At 42.8% G+C, this 18,885-nt stretch overlaps 1 protein-coding gene across 3 annotated transcripts in view; it reads left to right on the top strand.

Annotated features, from left to right (window-relative positions):
• The first annotated feature begins 294 nt into the window (after positions 1–294).
• LOC100710714 (MTSS I-BAR domain containing 1) overlaps positions 295–18,885 on the top strand; it is a 78,369-nt gene continuing 59,778 nt past the window's right edge. The window contains exons 1-2 of one of the 3 annotated variants that reach the window (XM_005463689.4): positions 295–846; positions 17,125–17,186. In XM_005463689.4, coding sequence (XP_005463746.1) covers positions 775–846; positions 17,125–17,186 — 134 coding nt within the window. In that variant the 5' untranslated portion in view covers positions 295–774. The remainder of the gene's footprint in view (positions 847–17,124; positions 17,187–18,885) is intronic. The other 2 variants (XM_025902268.1, XM_005463690.4) reach the window with 2 other exon arrangements.

Below are 18,885 nucleotides of genomic sequence, written 5' to 3'. Positions count from 1 at the left end.
TTTGTTTCTACTTATATTTTTTTCTTTTACATTTGTGAACAGAATAGATTTTTCTGGAATGTTAAATATGGTCTTTCTTTCTTACATTACTTCAATTAACAGTCATTTATGTCCCTTGTAATCTGTAAAAAACAAACAAACAAACAAACTAGCTTTTCATTCTTTGTCACAGAAACATGCCTTTCTGTAGCATTTTTAAATCAATTTTTGTAATAAAACATTAATGTTCCAGGTCTTGCCCTGTCTTTTGTTTAGATTTGCTTTGATTGTCATACTGGAGCAGTCTTGTGGGTCCTTTGTGTTTCTCTGTCACTAGCTTTATATTGTGCGGTAATTTCCCAGCGCTATCACAAAGACAACACCCTCATCTTTCCATTAAGAAAAAACCTTCCTCTGCTGAAGGCGGGGCCACGGGAACGCGCGTCCACGACTTTCCAAGCGCGCTCCCGGGCCGTGTCTCCTTCAGCTGTGTCAGAGGAGCAGGTTGGTGTGTGAGGTTGAGCTTCCCCGCTCTGGCGCGTCTCTGCTCCTCCTGCTGAAATGGGATTTGTGCGCTCCGAGTGGACACCGACCGGCTCCTGCGCTGCTGCTTCTGTCCGCCTTCTGGTCTCCTGCAGCCGGGGAAACCCTGCAGCGCGAGTCTGAGCGCTCACATCCGCACCGAACAGCGTCTCTCTCCCTCCCGCTGAAGCCAGTTTGTTTCCCGACGCTTCATTTATGGACTAAAGAAGCTCCGAGTGAGCGTGTTTGTAATTTCCGTTCACACAGCTGAAGATGGAGACGGTGATGGAGAGGGAGTGCAGCGCGCTGGGGGGGCTTTTCCAGACTGTCATTGGAGACATGAAGGTAAAAAGACGCGATTGTTCCACCTGATCCTGGTGGTTAACATCTGTGTTACACACACCTGATGTTTAAGGCAGGGCGGCTGCTGCAGATCTAAGGTTTCTGATTTACAGACCCTGTTGCACAAAACCGCCTGTGCTGGAGATTTTAGCGACATCATTAATTTTCTAATTAGCCCGGAGTGGGAGTGGGGGTGAGCGCAGTCTGCTGGTTCTTAATGTTCAGGATCTGATCGCCTGCAGCTTTCTCCAGCAAATGACTGTAGCGAGTAAACCAAGCTTCATCCCGGTAACCAAACACAGCTGCAGGCTACTAATGCATCGTAGGGATGAATGACACTGTTGCAGTGACACTGCAGGAGATAAACACACAATGAAGTGCAAAATGCTCGGTGTCCTCCCTGAGCTTCACAGAAAAACTCACTCTCCCGGGGTTTTGATTACCACACGGGTGCAGCTGCTAAAGAACGGGCTGTTTAAAAAATATATATTTCAGATATATTTCAAAATCAATCTGGTCTGTAAGAGCTGCCAGACTCTGGGTGATGAATGCCAATGAACAGAAATGTGTGTGTAAATACACTGTTGTGCCAGATACGTAAAATGTTTCAATCTCAGGCATGAAATAGTGGCTGTTCCTTGTAAACATACAGAGCTTGATCTGTCGAGATTCAACAGCTTTGCTCGAACCTTTTAAAAATGGCCGCTTTCATTTGTTCCGGCTTTTAAAATGTGAACGTTTCTGCTTGTCTTTGTTCTAAATGTTGCTTAACTGAATATTTATGACTGTTAAATGGCCAAAACAATCCAGGATGACTGCATTTTCCACCTTTCTTTACCACTTCATGGGTCAAACAAGTCATTGATTAATTGAGGAAATAAATAGCAGCTTAATGACAGTGAACTGAGTCATTAGCTGCATTTCCCTGAGCAAGAACACAATCAGTTATGGAGACCCGATGGCTGCAACTGGGGTGTTCTGTTGTAACGTCTGTGGGTCTTTAGTGTTTGCATGTCCACAAAACTGACCCATATTTTCTTTTGAATGGCAGGTTGTAACTGGCCGACATCCATCAACTGCCATACACATGTAGCACATACACTGAAGGAAAGACGCAAGCTACTCATGAGCATATGGCAATGCAATAAGACAGCAACAAGCCATAGTGACCGATACCAATATCAACTGACATATTTTAGCCAGAGGCCAGAAGTAAATTAATAGCAGTGGCACCACGTGTACACTTATCAGTATAAGCATGAGAAGTGCTTAACTGTAGATGAACTCTGGTGACAAACCAGTAAAATAGCAGCAGTACGTCACAGAGAACGGACTTCCCATCAGCCCCTCCATCCTGGGTCCTGCTGCGCCAGGCTGGCTGTGGTTCAGGGTTTATGAGTTTTATTGAGTCAGATTATCTCTTTGAGAAGAGGATCTGTTTTCCAAAATAGACCCGAAGACATGAAACATTCATTATCTGATAAACACACGCTGAGCTAAGACCAGATATTAACGAAATTAGTTTTATTAACAAAGCCAGTTATGAGTCCAGCTAATATCTTCAGTCTGTTTTCATTCTATAGTTTGATGCTTATTTGAATTAGATGTTGAACATGGAGCTCCTGATGAGTCAAACTGTGTATTATTTAGTAGAAGTCAGCATCACTGTCTTTGGGTAAAGCAGTAATAACAGGACAGTCAAGAGTCAGAGGTAGAGTAAACAAACAAACCACAGATCCCAGTCTTTTCTACATTTAAAGGAACAGTTTAATTAAGAACTGAGGAATTTCTGTAACCTTTGACAACACTCTGTAAATATTTGGCAACTTAGGAGATTTAGAAAGCCAAAGCATAGGATTTCAGCTGCTTAACAGTTGGAGTCGTCCTTTGTTGTATCTTTTGGCCCAGATGTTTTCACTGGGAGGCAAGTCTGGACTTCAGGATGCTGACAGTATTAGGATACTGTTGATTAACAACACTAGTTGTGTCTTCCTTTCTTGTTGGTGTGGCAAAACCTGTGCATATTATTCAGCTTTAGTGGGTTACAAGTTACAAGGAATTAGCTCCAATTTGTTCATGTAAGTGGGCAGTCTTCTTCTGGAGTCCCACAGGGTTCCGTGCTAGGACCAGTTCTGTTTACATTACATACACGTTTCCCGTAGTTGCATTGCTATGCAGATGATACCCAGCTCTATCTATCCATGAAGCCAGATCAATTAGTTAAACTGCTGGAATGTTTTAAGGACCTGACCTCTAATTTCTTGTTTCTAAATTCAGATAAACCCGAGTTTATGGTACTCATGATCTGATATTAATTGAGTGCTATAAAAATAAAACAGAAATAAATGACCTTTGTCACGGGTCATAATGCAGTGCTGCATGAGCGGTGAAGATCAGAGATTTCCACAGATTTTCTGATATAAGCCACAAATTCTTTAGATTATATTACATTAAAACATTAAACAAACAGTTTAATTTAGCTTTTAAATGGTTTGTAACTAGTTGAATTTTCTGTTTGTTAACATTTTGCACAGTTTTACAAGGTTTTCTGCTACAACACTTACGTCATACCTTCCCTTACTGTAACAGTGATGTGAGGTCCTACCCCCTTTGTAAATTAGCCTCTTCACAAAGCTCTGTAATGCGGGGTTCACACTACACAATGCTGTTGTTTAAGAAGATGTCAGATCAGGTAATTAGAGTGGGAGACAAATGACAGAGTACGCGTTGGTCCCCTGACAAGTCGTAGCTTGCACATTTTTCACAACCTGAGTGATATCATCAGAAAGTAGTGCCGGCGAAGCACCACCGAGATGAAGGCAAACGCACGATGCTTGATGTTTTTTGTGTGTTGTGCATGGAAAACCACCTCCAGACGCCCGTAGTGTGGAAATGTTTTGAAAGTTTGAAGCAAAATGTATTCTTAGGTCATGGTGAACAGTCCAAGGTGCAGCACTGATTGTTGTCCACAGCCATATGCTAGATTAGATAAAACAGTCATCAGTCGTTTACAGACCCGACTCCTGACATCTTTAGAGTCAGGCTGTTTTCCTGCTGATATCATGTAGCTGGGGCCTGACCCAAGCCAATGAATCAATGTAATTGGTGGATATTTTTTTTAAATCAAGATTCTTAATGCACTGTTTTCAGCAAATGTTCTGACATCACGAGTACCTTATAATACGCACGAAAGTTACAGCTATAAAAATAAACTTTATTCTCATTTTTATCTTAATTGCTGAATTATTGTCATCATCCACTGCTGTTTGGATGAGACATGTGAGTCACAGACGGTCAAAGGTTTCCTTTTGTTAGTGTAAACGTGTGTGGGTGGAAATGGCTTTTACTCTGTCAGTGTGGGGAGACTCCAGTCTCCTGGTTTCATTGTCTTTTACATGCAGACGTTTGTCTGTGTGTTTGTTTGCGGTGTGCACGGCCTGATGAAAGCCTCCCGACTCCCTCTGTCATACTTTGTGTTAACATGTTAAGTGATTGCTTTTGTATCACTTTTAACGTGACAGTGGATTCCCATCACCTGGTCCTCAAACATTTGGAAGCTGTGAGGGTTTCATGTCATAAGTTCTTCCTTATGTAAGAATGATTTTGATACACGCCATGAAAAAATGACTGTTTAGGGACTGCTGGGAATAGCACAAGTTTTTCTTTTTTAGTCCATGCTGAGAACTTTTAATCTGGTTTTACTTTTTCATTTGTTCATGGCACTGTTTGGCTGCTTTATTATTATTATTATTATTATTATTATTATTATTATTATTATTATTATGAATAATAATAATAATGATGATGATGATGATAATAATTCCCTGTTATGTTCTTTTGTGTCCTGTGCCATTTTTCCTTGGTGAGTTTCTTCTTCTTATCTGGAAATTGGCTAACCTTCATTCATTTTATTGTAATTCACTGGATTAGCCCCACCCACTCTGCTGGATCCAATTGGGGGAGTCCATTTCCATAAAAATATCCATATTTCCCACCAGTGTATTAATAATTGTGTCACAAGAGGAAGCAGTATGGTATATTGCTGTTATAATTCTTCCACTACTGCAAAACAAAAAATAGGTTTTGGCCCTGCAGCACAGTTCTTTTACCCCCCCCAAAAATAAATAAATAATTTGTTTTCTGAGAATAAATGTTTACAGCTTCCCTGTGGTCACAGCAAGTACTAATATTCGGCCCTTGTAGCCCCCCAGCCTGGGTCTTTTACTCACTCGGAGGTGTCATGTAACTGCGCTCATGAGATTGACCTCCTACCCTCATTTCATTAAATTGAGGGCATAAAATAAGTGGCGTGGCCTCTTTTCACTTCACTCGTTTCCTCCCTTCAAAATATTTCATCCTCGGTTTGTTATGATGTGCTCAGCATGTTGTGTACATGCAAAAGGTTTCCTGTATCCTGCTGTATGAATGTGAGGGTGTTTGGCAGCGTGCAGTCAATCATCTCCACATCATTGTGCTGTTTAAATTGAAGCAGACACATTATTGTTGATCCGTTTAAGTGGAACCGATCTGGATGTTTTTCTCCTGGAGGAGAAACTGGTTCATCCTCTTATACTGTGAGCTGCTTGACGCTGAGCTTCATGTGCCTTTAAACTTTCTTTGTGCGTTCCTGTTATGAACAGACAGTAAACTGTGTGTTTACTGTTGCTGAAGTGGCTTCGGATGATTTTTTTTTTTTACGTGATTTGTGCAGCATTTTTTATGGTATTAAAAGATGGATTAAGCCTGATTTGTCTGATTTCTCTCCGGGTACTCCGGCTTCCTCCGACAGTCCAAGGACATGCAATTAGTGGGGTTTGGTTAATTGATGCTTCTAAATTGCCAATAGGTGTAAATGTGAGTGCGAATGGTTTTCTGTCTTTATGTGTTAGCTCTGCAATAGGTTGGTTAGCTGTCCAGGGTGTACCCTGGGTTATTTACCCCACCACCCTGAACTGGATAAGCAGAATGGATGGATTGTATAAAAGAAAGAAAGATGTGTGTTAGCATCTAGCAGACACATAAATGTCCCAAACTTGTGTTCGTATGCTTTGTTGTTGTACTTCTGTGTGTGTGTCTGTGAATCAAGCATTGCAGGATGTGCACTGTGCCTTTTGGAGGCTGTTGAAGCAGCTCCTTTGTAGATACCAAACTGCTCTTACTCTCAGACATGCCCAGGATTGTCTCATTGTATAGCACTGATCTTGCCTTATGACATTTTTATACCATGTAAAAATTTATACCAGTATTTTCATGCACATTGTGATACATCACAGACCTAATGACACCAAACCAACACAAAAGAAAAACAATGTAACTCCCAGAAAAAAGGTGCTAGCTAGCAGTAGTGTTTCCATCAGCCGTGGCAACATAACTTCTGCTAGTTGGAAATAAGCTTGTAATCCTTTTCCTACATTTCGCTTCCAATGAGGCGGCTACTGAGGGTAAGCACAGCACACATAATGCACAGCATGTAGTTGTACTTATTAGCATGAACGTGCATATATGCTCAAAGTAGCGAGTGTTAAGGAAGTATGTGATTTAAAATGCAGCGAGTTCTTTGTCTGCCTAATGAATATGTTCCATTATTTGCTTTGTATACACTCGCTGAGCCCGTCTGTGGTTGTTTGCTGGAAATGATGGGTTGTTTTTTAATATGTGGGTTGGGGAGAGACTCAGTCATGCAGTCTGAATGAAAAGTAAAGGAAGTCAGAAAGTACTTGGAGCAGAGTAATGGGATCATTTTCCACTTTTTAATGCCAAACAATTTATTTACATTGGATGTCAGATGAAAATCATCCTTTCTAAATAAAACTGAACAACTCTATGTTCACATAAACCAAAGCAACACTAATAAAATCTTAAATCTTGTTTTGTCTGAAGAATCTTAGTTACCATTACATTTGTATAAAACACAAGTAACCAAAGGGGTTTATTGCTCATTAAGCTACTAGAGAGAAGTATACCATATTTAAACTCCTGTTAGGTTAGCTGATGGTTTTAAATCCCTGACAGCAGTGAGATTCCCAAACAGGATAATGCAGAACCAAGCACACCTTAAAAACTCTCCAGGAGCAGCAGCAGAAGAAGACTTTGACTGAGCCTCTAGGAGTTTCCTCCTGCATTTCTTTTTAATAAATCGATGTGAGTCAATTAGGGACATTCTTTAAAAAAGATGGCAGACATTAATGAGAGTGCAAGGCCATTATCAATTCATTAGTTTCCCCTCCATCTTATTTTAAAGTCACTGCTAACATGTTTTACAGCATCTACCCCAGAGCAGCAATTAAACAAGACAAGTACATAAAGAAACAAACTGGAACCAATAGACCACTGGGTGGGGAGATATTAGGGATATGCGGATGTGTGTGACGCATAAAGAAATGCTATATGACTACATTTATTCATATATGTGTGTGTATATATATGTATATGTATGTATGTATGTATGTATATATATGTATATGTATATGTGTGTATGTATGTATGTATATATATATATATACATATATATATATATATACATATATACATATATATATATATACATATATACATATATATATATATATACATATATACATATATATATATATATATACATATATACATATATATATATATACATATATACATATATATATATATATATATATATATATATATATATATATATATATATATTGTGGATGTTGGGTAGCTCAGTGTTCCAACATTCGAAAGAAGGGACTGCTCTCACAGCTAGAGATTGACGAGGTACAACATAAATGCTACGGCAAGGAGGAGTCAGGACGCCAGGTCAGGGGGGAGATATCATCACCCCCACCCGAGATTGGGTACATAGCCCCAAGTGCGATAGGAGAAGGATCGTTGAGTGCGAGAGGAACTGACCTGAAAGATAGGATCATGGCCAAGCTTGAAACCTGGACCCCCCCTAGCCGGTTACCAAGATTACGTGAAGTACCCTCAGAAGGTCTGCTAGATGATGTTAATGCAGCGCTACGGACGATACCTACAACCACGATTACCGACACTAACAAGCTGATCTACACTTACTGCAGCAGTGATCAGTGAGATGCTTGGCTACAAGTTGAACAGCCACAAGGGGCAGTACCCTCCATGGAGAAGGAGGCTAGAGGGCAAGATCAAAGTAGCACGGAGGGAGGTTAGCCAACTAACGGAGTTGCAGAAAGGCGGGACAAAGAAGGTGCATAAGAAATACAGCAAGCTGTCCATACCTGAGGCCTTGGAAACTGCCAAGCAACGACTCACAGCCTTGGCCAGCCGCTTGAGGAGGTACACCAGAGAGATAGAAGGCAGGAGAATAAACCAGCTGTTCTCCACAGAACCAGCAAAGGTGTACTCTCAGTGGCAAGGGAACAATAACAGAACAGCACCACCAAGGCTGGAGACGGAGCAATACTGGAAGAGCATATGGGAGAAGGACGCAACCCATAACGGCAATGCTCAGTGGCTAGTGGATCTGAGGGCAGACCATAGCGACCTCCCTGAACAGGGTCCAGTAACCATCACAGTGGCAGACATCCAAGAAAGGGTCTCCAGTATGAAGAGTTGGACAGCACCAGGGCCCGACATGGTTCACGCCTACTGGCTGAAGAAGCTGACTGCACTCCACGAGCGTCTGGCAGCACAAATGAACCAGCTGCTAGTTAACGAGAGACACCCGGAATGGCTAACCGAAGGTCGGACGGTCCTGATCCCCAAGGACCCCAAGAAGGGACCGGTCCCATCCAACTACCGACCAATAACCTGCCTCAGTACTACATGGAAGCTCCTGTCAGGCATCATATCGGCTAAGATGAACAGGCACATGGGTCAATACATGAGCGGGGCACAGAAAGGGATTGGCAAGAATACCAGAGGCGCAAAACACCAGCTACTGGTAGACAGAACAGTCAGCCGAGACTGCAAGACCAGACTGACCAACCTGTGCACAGCCTGGATTGATTACAAGAAGGCCTATGACTCAATGCCCCACAGCTGGATACTGGAATGCCTAGAATTGTACAAGATCAACAGGACCCTAAGAGCCTTCATCAGGAACTCAATGGGGATGTGGCACACAACACTAGAGGCCAACTCCAAGCCCATAGCACAAGTCACCATCAAGTGCGGGATCTACCAAGGAGATGCTCTGTCCCCACTGCTGTTCTGCATAGGCCTGAACCCCCTCAGTGAGATCATTAACAAGACTGGCTATGGATACCGACTACGGAACGGAGCGGTTGTCAGCCACCTCCTGTACATGGATGACATCAAGCTGTATGCCAAGAGTGAACGAGACATCGATTCACTGATACACACTACCAGGCTATACAGCAATGACATTGGAATGTCATTCGGGCTGGAGAAGTGTAGTCGGATGGTAACAAAGAGAGGGAAGGTAGTCAGAACTGAAGGGATTGAACTACCAGAAGGCAACATTGCAGACATAGAGGACAGTTACAAGTACCTGGGGATCCCACAGGCGAATGGGAACCATGAAGAGGCCGCTAGGAAAGCTGCAACCACCAAGTACCTGCAGAGGGTCAGGCAAGTCCTGAGGAGTCAGCTGAATGGTAAGAACAAGATCCGGGCCATCAACACCTACGCCCTGCCCGTGATCAGGTACCCTGCTGGGGTAATAGGCTGGCCAAAGGAGGAGATAGAAGCCACTGACATCAAGACAAGAAAGCTCCTTACCATGCATGGAGGGTTTCACCCCAAGTCTAGCACCCTGAGGTTGTACGCTAAGCGGAAGGAAGGGGGCCGAGGACTGGTGAGTGTCAGCACCACAGTCCAGGATGAGACAAGAAACATCCACGAATACATCACGAAGATGGCCCCAACTGACAGTGTGCTCAGTGAATACCTCAGGCAGCAGAAACCCAAGAAAGAGGAGGAAGGCGAGGAACCATCATGGAAGGACAGGCCCCTGCACGGTATGTACCACCGGCAGATAGAGGAGGTGGCTGATATCCAGAAATCCTACCAGTGGCTGGACAAAGCTGGACTGAAAGACAGCACAGAGGCACTAATCATGGCAGCACAAGAACAAGCGCTGAGTACAAGATCCATAGAGGCTGGGGTCTATCACACCAGGCAAGACCCCAGGTGCAGGCTGTGTAAAGATGCCCCAGAGACAATCCAGCACATAACAGCAGGGTGCAAGATGCTAGCAGGCAAGGCATACATGGAACGCCATAACCAAGTGGCCGGCATAGTGTACAGGAACATCTGTGCCGAGTATAACCTGGAAGTCCCAAGGTCAAAATGGGAGATGCCCCCAAGGGTGATGGAGAATGACCGAGCTAAGATCCTGTGGGACTTCCAGATGCAGACGGACAAAATGGTGGTGGCTAACCAACCGGACATAGTGGTGGTAGACAAACAGAAGAAGACGGCTGTAGTGATCGATGTAGCGGTTCCGAATGACAGCAATATCAGGAAGAAGGAACACGAGAAGCTGGAGAAATACCAAGGGCTCAGAGAAGAGCTCGAGAGGATGTGGAGGGTGAAGGTAACGGTGGTCCCCGTGGTAATCGGAGCACTAGGTGCGGTGACTCCCAAGCTAGGCGAGTGGCTCCAGCAGATCCCGGGAACAACATCGGAGATCTCTGTCCAGAAGAGCGCAGTCCTGGGAACAGCCAAGATACTGCGCAGGACCCTCAAGCTCCCAGGCCTCTGGTAGAGGACCCGAGCTTGAAGGATAAAACCGCCCGTAGGGGCGTGCTGGGTGTTTTTTTTTTATATATATATATATATATATATATATATATATATATATATATATATATATATATAATATGAGAGAGAGAGATATAGATATTTGTTAAGTCAGACATCAAATGAAAAATGGGACAAAAGATAAATGCTATAAAATTATCCTTATCCTCCTACATACTGTACATATAAACATACATGCTTACACCCATACCCACACCTGCGTCTACAAATGTAAATATACAGGAATATTAAATATATATGCATAATGTCATACTATGATTAAATCAGAGTCTGACGGCTCTAAATACTCGCAGACTTAATCAGCCGATCCAGAGAAGACAAAACAAAAAAAACAGACCTTGAGGACGGAGTCGGTTTCATCAGGTGGAAAATGGTCGTTTAATTTTGGTGTTGTATAACAGAAGAAGTCAGCGACCCGGTAACCTGTTCGTGCTGCTCACCTCCTGTGGTTCCCGAATCAGTCCTGACTCAGGGACCTTTAATGGGGTTGAAACAGAGGTGGTTGATCTCGTCGTCATTTGGTTTGGTACCTGCATGGCACATTTCTACTCAGTTGAACGCTCACCCAGTCACACACACATTCATTCAGTGCTTTGATCTAACATTATTTCTAACATTCACACTCCAAGCGATTCATTAGGAGCAACTTGGGGTTCAGTATCTTTCCTGAGGGTATTTCAGCATGCGGACTGGAGGAGTCTGGGATTGATCCATCGACTTTCCAGTTGGTAGACGACCCATTGCTGAGCCAGAGTCACCCCAAGTTTGGCGTGCATATGTGTATAAATATTCACCAAAGATACATGAGGTAGTGCTCCTGTTCTAAAGATATTCTGTGAACAATTAAACTAGAACCAGCAGCAGGTGAGGATCCAATTCTTGTGCTTCTACTCCGTGATCGCTGAGGTTGGACCAGCTGCAGTCCAGGGCGATGGAGTTGGAATTCATTGGGCTGATTACTAACTTAATCAGTAATAAATATAAACTATAAACTTTAAGAAGTAAAACCTTTAAGACCGTCATTTGCATACACAAACGCACACACGCTCTGATTAGCAAGTCGACACAACTGTCTCTCCACCCAACAACCTCAGATAAACCAAGACTGAACATTAATGTTGTGATGACATCAGAAATTACTGTGTAAAGTGTATTTTGCTACTGAACAGCAAGGCTTTCATGTGTGAGAGAGAGAGAGTGTGTAAGTAATGGACATGAGCACATTAGCTCGATGCTAATTGCCATTTATCTTGAACTGAAGCCTTAATCACCTCGGACCTATAATAAGCCTGGTCTCTTTTTGTAGCAGGCTGCTGGTTAAACTGGTCTGTGAGTCAGGATTGTCATGGAAACATCACGGACAAAGCTGCAGCATTGACTTTGGTTCTCTGGCCAAATGGGTCACTTTGTTTTATTGTAGTGGTGCTGCCATTGACTCGCAGGGACTTAACTCTTTTTCTGCTCTTTGTTCTGACGCTCTGCGGCTCTAATTATTATTTTTTTTATTTTATCTGAAAACACGTTTTGGATTTTTTTAAAGAGAAATTCAAGATTGATAAAAGTTGTCTGTCAAACACAGCAGGAAACACATCTGATTTAATTCAATGTAGATACTGCTTCATATTTATTTCTTATGAAAAACAGTATAGTAAAAACATATAAACAGCAGTAGCAGCCACCTTTGTGCTTATCCTCTAACACAGAAATGAAAAATGCTTTTTTGCTTTTGTATTTTGCAGAGACTTAAAGAAAATTGAGTCAGTCTGGCACATACAGGGAGTGCAGAATTATTAGGCAAATGAGTATTTTGTCCACATCATCCTCTTCATGCATGTTGTCTTACTCCAAGCTGTATAGGCTCGAAAGCCTACTACCAATTAAGCATATTAGGTGATGTGCATCTCTGTAATGAGAAGGGGTGTGGTCTAATGACATCAACACCCTATATCAGGTGTGCATAATTATTAGGCAACTTCCTTTCCTTTGGCAAAATGGGTCAAAAGAAGGACTTGACAGGCTCGGAAAAGTCAAAAATAGTGAGATATCTTGCAGAGGGATGCAGCAGTCTTAAAATTGCAAAGCTTCTGAAGCGTGATCATCGAACAATCAAGCGTTTCATTCAAAATAGTCAACAGGGTCGCAAGAAGCGTGTGGAAAAACCAAGGCGCAAAATAACTGCCCATGAACTGAGAAAAGTCAAGCCTGCAGCTGCCAAGATGCCACTTGCCACCAGTTTGGCCATATTTCAGAGCTGCAACGTCACTGGAGTGCCCAAAAGCACAAGGTGTGCAATACTCAGAGACATGGCCAAGGTAAGAAAGGCTGAAAGACGACCACCACTGAACAAGACACACAAGCTGAAACGTCAAGACTGGGCCAAGAAATATCTCAAGACTGATTTTTCTAAGGTTTTATGGACTGATGAAATGAGAGTGAGTCTTGATGGGCCAGATGGATGGGCCCGTGGCTGGATTGGTAAAGGGCAGAGAGCTCCAGTCCCACTCAGACGCCAGCAAGGTGGAGGTGGAGTACTGGTTTGGGCTGGTACCATCAAAGATGAGCTTGTGGGGCCTTTTCGGGTTGAGGATGGAGTCAAGCTCAACTCCCAGTCCTACTGCCAGTTTCTGGAAGACACCTTCTTCAAGCAGTGGTACAGGAAGAAGTCTGCATCCTTCAAGAAAAACATGATTTTCATGCAGGACAATGCTCCATCACACGCGTCCAAGTACTCCACAGCGTGGCTGGCAAGAAAGGGTATAAAAGAAGAAAAACTAATGACATGGCCTCCTTGTTCACCTGATCTGAACCCCATTGAGAACCTGTGGTCCATCATCAAATGTGAGATTTACAAGGAGGGAAAACAGTACACCTCTCTGAACAGTGTCTGGGAGGCTGTGGTTGCTGCTGCACGCAATGTTGATGGTGAACAGATCAAAACACTGACAGAATCCATGGATGGCAGGCTTTTGAGTGTCCTTGCAAAGAAAGGTGGCTATATTGGTCGCTGATTTGTTTTTGTTTTGTTTTTGAATGTCAGAAATGTATATTTGTGAATGTGGAGATGTTATATTGGTTTCACTGGTAAAAATAAATAATTGAAATGGGTATATATTTGTTTTTTGTTAAGTTGCCTAATAATTATGCACAGTAATAGTCACCTGCACACACAGATATCCCCCTAAAATAGCTCAAACTAAAAACAAACTAAAAACTACTTCCAAAAACATTCAGCTTTGATATTAATGAGTTTTTTGGGTTCATTGAGAACATGGTTGTTGTTCAATAATAAAACTATTCCTCAAAAATACAACTTGCCTAATAATTCTGCACTCCCTGTATATTGTGTGCAGATGCAAATCTGCTACCACCTGCCAGCGTAACTTTAACAATGGAATTTAGGGCTGACATATCTAACATACAGTATTTAGTTCAGTTTTATTTATACAGCTCGAAATCACAACAGTCGCCTCAAGGCACTTTATATTGTAAGGTAGACCCTACAATAATACACAGAGAGAAAAACCCAACAATCAAATGACACTCTATGAGCAAGCACTTTGGCGACAGTGGGAAGGAAAAACTCCCTTTTAACAGGAAGAAACCTTCGGCAGAACCAGGCTCAGGGAGGGGCGGGGCCATCTGCTGTGACTGGTTGGGGTGAGAGAAGGAAGACAGGATAAAGACATGCTGTGGAGGATTGGTGTAGGTTGTCCAGTTTGTGCCTGTATAAAATGATATAAATGCATTAAGCAGAAAAACATGTTTGGGGTAATTTTGCAATAGTGTCAGAAAGAACTCAGCCGTCTGCAGCACGTGTTAAAGTTGGGATTAACATTTTTTGCAGTCTGAATGCGAAGGATGGACATAACTTCCAACTTGACATAAACACCTTAATCCTGCATTTTTTTTGTAATAGCCCGTTTGGGACGACTCCCAGATGCAGAAAGATATCTCAGTTGTTGTGTAGACATCTATGGATAAATGAACTCACCTCTCACTTGATTTATGACCTCAGTAATCATTTTCCAGAAAGGCTGATGGACCATTAATTCCAGCTGTTTATGAAGAAACACAGAATCAGAATTGGGGAAAAAACAGGTGATTCTCAGTAGCTAATATCTTGGAATTAACCTTTAACCAATCTTTAACCAATAAACATGCAGCGTCCCTCGGTTTCACAGTTTGATAGGTCTATTGGGCGGATCTATGTTAATATAGCGTTCAGCATGAAGTAATATCTATTAGATGAAACAACCTTGTGTTTTCCATCATCTACCTGCCTGTTTTGTTTTTTTTTACCTATATGATGTCCCCAGTTTAAATTTTGAGTGATCCCTGTGGACGAGGTAGCAGTCCTTACACAGAAACACTGAACAAACACAAAGAGTCAAGCAAGGATTTTATGGTTTGAAGCTCTTGCAGTTGTTCACAGAGCCAAACAAAAAACAGAGCGATGGATTCCTGAAGGACCAGCATGCTGCCGCCGCCGCTGCCACCACCTTTGGTTGTTGCCACGGTGACAATTTATGTCCTCAGTGACTGATGGATGCAGCGACCCTGGCCTCGCCTGTGTGTCCGAGTGGGAGAAAGAGAGAATGTAATGAGGTGTGGGTGTGTGTGCGTGCACAGCGTTAGAGAGAGGAAAGGATGAATGAGTAGTAAAGAGCTGGAAGAGGACATGACAGTGCATATGATAAGTGTGTGTGTGTGTGTGTGTGTGTGTGTGTGTGTGTGTGTGTGTGTGTGTGTGTGGAGGGAGGGAGGGAAATATGCAGGTGTTGAATATGGATGAAAGGAAACAAAGAAAACAAACGTGACACAGAAACTGTGTGTGTGTGTGTGTGTGTGTGTGTGTGTGTGTGTGTGTGTGTGTGTGTGTGTGTGTGTGTGTGATTGGGTGAGGATGCATGCACGTGTGATCCTCCCCTCCTCACACACATCCTTCTCTGTGTGAAGCCCCTCTGCAGCCACCGGTGCTTCGGCAGCAGGGTTGCCATGGTAACGTAATCCAGGCAATGACGCTCGGCATCTCTCTCACAATCAGAGGACGGCTGAACACACCCAGCTCAGCAGCACCGTGAGAAGAGCAGTGGGGGCAAAAAAAAAAAAGGGGGGGGGGGCAACGCCCACAAAGTGCAGCAGAGAGGTGGAGGCATGACGGCTTTCTACAGGATCACAGGGTGGAAACGTTCACGGATCTGTCTTTATGTAGAGCTCCTGTGCGGTGCATTCGTTTAGTCTTATTGGACATTCTGGCTCATTCTGACCACTTCCTGTGCAACAGTAAGGGACACGGTTTAAAAGCCTTGTGTTGCCTTCCTAACGATGGAGTTCACATAGAAGCATTCTGTAAAAACACAAGACACATGAACCATCGAGCCAAATGTTCCAAATCTATAAAATGAAATTCAAAAAATGAGGATACATTTTACATGGTTTGTAGTTTTGCTGTATTTTGGACTCAGTTTTAAAAATATTGAACTGCAGTGTTCCCCTGTGGAGATCCTTAGGGTTAATTAGTCAGAATCAAAAATGGTGAAAGAACCAAATATGTTTCATATCGGTTCAGGTCGCCCGACACTTTAATGAAGTCTAGGATAAAAGCTTAGTGGCTGAAGGTGTGTGCATACCTTTCCTGTATATTTTACTATATTTGTGATACAGTGTGCTATGATAAAGCATCACAACACAATATATCAGTAGGATTTTGAAATATGGGCTGAAAAATTGGTGACAGTGTCTGTCTAGACAACCAAACCAGGCGAGGGAAGACGCCTCAGATCTGTTGCTGCAGTTTAAAAAGAAAGACGCTCCACCCGTCCTGAAAGCATCAGGAGACTCCTCCTGACATTAGAAGCATACCCTGGTTTGGCTCACTGTGGTTGGCTGCAGTGGCTCGGTGTTTCCCTCCATGCGGCCTACTTTCTGAACACGCATCCGTCGCAGCGCACTGCAGCGACTGGCTGCTCAGTCCCACTGCACCCAGGCAGCAGACCTACTGTATTTGCATGCCTGGGGGCGCTTGTTTGGCCTCCTCCTAGATGGGTGGGTGGTTGGGGGGAGATATGGATCGGTAGTATTGATCTGTCTCCTTGTTGTCTGTTTGTTAACTGCTGTGTCTGATTCTCAGAATTTATGTGTTTGGAGCCTGCAGAGGTGTGCGTGGGTTTTGAGTTTAGTTGGTTGAGTTATGTGTATATTTATATTTAAGAGATAACCCAGACTGTGGGACCTTTGGGTGAAGAACGACTGTATGATAATGAATATGTGTGCGATAGAGATCTCATTAATCTCATCCCCATCATTTCTATTGACACACTGACCCGATACATTGGGTTTATAGCTGTGCTCTCTCTGGCCTGAATAAAGGCTGATTGGTCTCTATTGAATGAGTTTCTTTTGTCAAAGCTTCATTTCTTTAAATTAAAGCTGCAAAATGTAAGACAAAAAAAATCTTCCCCACATTTTTTACTTTCACTGCTATAAAACTGCAGATTCTTTGATAGTTTCCTCATAATTTTCTTTCTTTTCCTTCAGGGCAGTTACCCCGTCTGGGATGACTTCATCAGCAAGGCCAGCAAACTACAGTCACAGCTAAGGTAAAATTGCTTATTACATGTCATAACATGTTTATATACAAAAGACAGAATAAAGAGTTTAAAAAATGACTTACTTGAGGGGAAAAGAAGCGCGAGAGGGTGAGCACAGCAAGAAGCCACTCGCATAGGCCCGGCCCACATCTTCAGACGCCCCGAGTCTGTCATCAGAGACGGCACCTAGAACTCAGACGCAGATCACACACGAGCCGAGCAATAACAGGAGACAGGGTGACACACAACAGGAGATTGAAGGTTTTTCTGCAGCCTGGCTCCTGTAACGACAGCATCCACAGAACTGAAAATAACACGCAAGCAAACAAGTGAAGAAAACACAAATGTACAAAAAATGCACCAGACACAAAAAGTAAAAAATAAAGCAGGAAATGCTGCAAAATAATCAAATCTGAGTTCATGCAATCAATAAATGTGCAAGAATATTGTAAATGCCATATAGGAGGTTTTTTCGTAGATGACTTGTGTAATGTTGTGACAAGCTGCGTGCACATGTTTCTGTCTGCAGCTGTAAACTGTAGTCGCATTTGTAAATGTGTGAAGTCATTTGCAAATCTATCTTCAGTGCCGTATGCATATAGAGAATTATGAGTGTAAATGTAAATCTTAAGTGTCACCTACACTGAGTGACTTGCATCTGACTGGAACAGAGTCCAGAGTACTGATCAATGTGTCGTTTATCTTTCTAAGTGACTAGTCTTATCTGTTTGACGTGTTCCTGAAAATGGCGATCTCAGTACATAAGTTGCTTTTGTTGTGTTGCTCTGACAGTGTTTACATCAACTTTCTCAGAATCGGTCCAGTAGCACCAAACTGTGGCTTCTTGGTTTATGAAGAAGATTATTCCGTTATTCAGAAATGCAAAATTTTGTGGTCTCTGTATCCTCATTGAGCTGTTTTGATAATTAGGGTTTATGCATAGAGAATCATATTCATTGTCGTTTTAACCTTAAGATAAAAGGAAGCGTACCCACATCCTGAGTGTGCATAACCTGAGCTCATGAACATCCAATCAGTCTGCTTCATTAGCTGTCTAAATGTCAGGCTCACCTCTCCTGTCACCTCGTCCCTGACATCCTGGTACACACACACACACACACACACACACACACACACACACACACACACACACACACACACACACACACACACACACACACACACAGCTGAATGTTGCCACCATCAATAGAAACATGTACACACAGACCACCAAAACCATACACTTAAACCTGGACAAAGCCTCCACACCTACATGTTTACTCACTCACACTTTTCAGCCATTAACCAACCAGCAATGGCTGCCTTCACATACACTGTGTATATACACACGAACAACTCAATTAACCTTCTGTGGCTGGCAGAGATTAATGATGCCACCATAAAGTCATTATCAGCGAGATGGATCAGCAGCGAGCCTCCAGAGATTCTGTCCTGGGACAGAGGTCATCAGAGGTCAAAGCTGATTACTAATGACTCGATCCTTCCTCCTCTTCCTCACCCTGCATCTATTCTGTGGGGGGATTGTCTCAGTGTTTCAAAGGTCCAGAATTATGAATTGGCACATTTGAAATAGTTTCTCTCCCTGCTGATGATGAGTCAGAGCATATGTCGCATTTTAAGACTGATTACTTGAATTCAAAGAGCTGCGGCTGATTTCAATTTAGAAAGACGAGGAGCTTTGTTGCTA

The sequence above is a fragment of the Oreochromis niloticus genome, linkage group LG22, assembly GCF_001858045.2.
Source record: "Oreochromis niloticus isolate F11D_XX linkage group LG22, O_niloticus_UMD_NMBU, whole genome shotgun sequence".
Lineage (NCBI taxonomy): Eukaryota > Metazoa > Chordata > Actinopteri > Cichliformes > Cichlidae > Oreochromis > Oreochromis niloticus.
The sequence above is the reverse complement of the archived record's forward strand: the minus strand, read 5'-3'. Positions and strand labels throughout refer to the sequence as shown.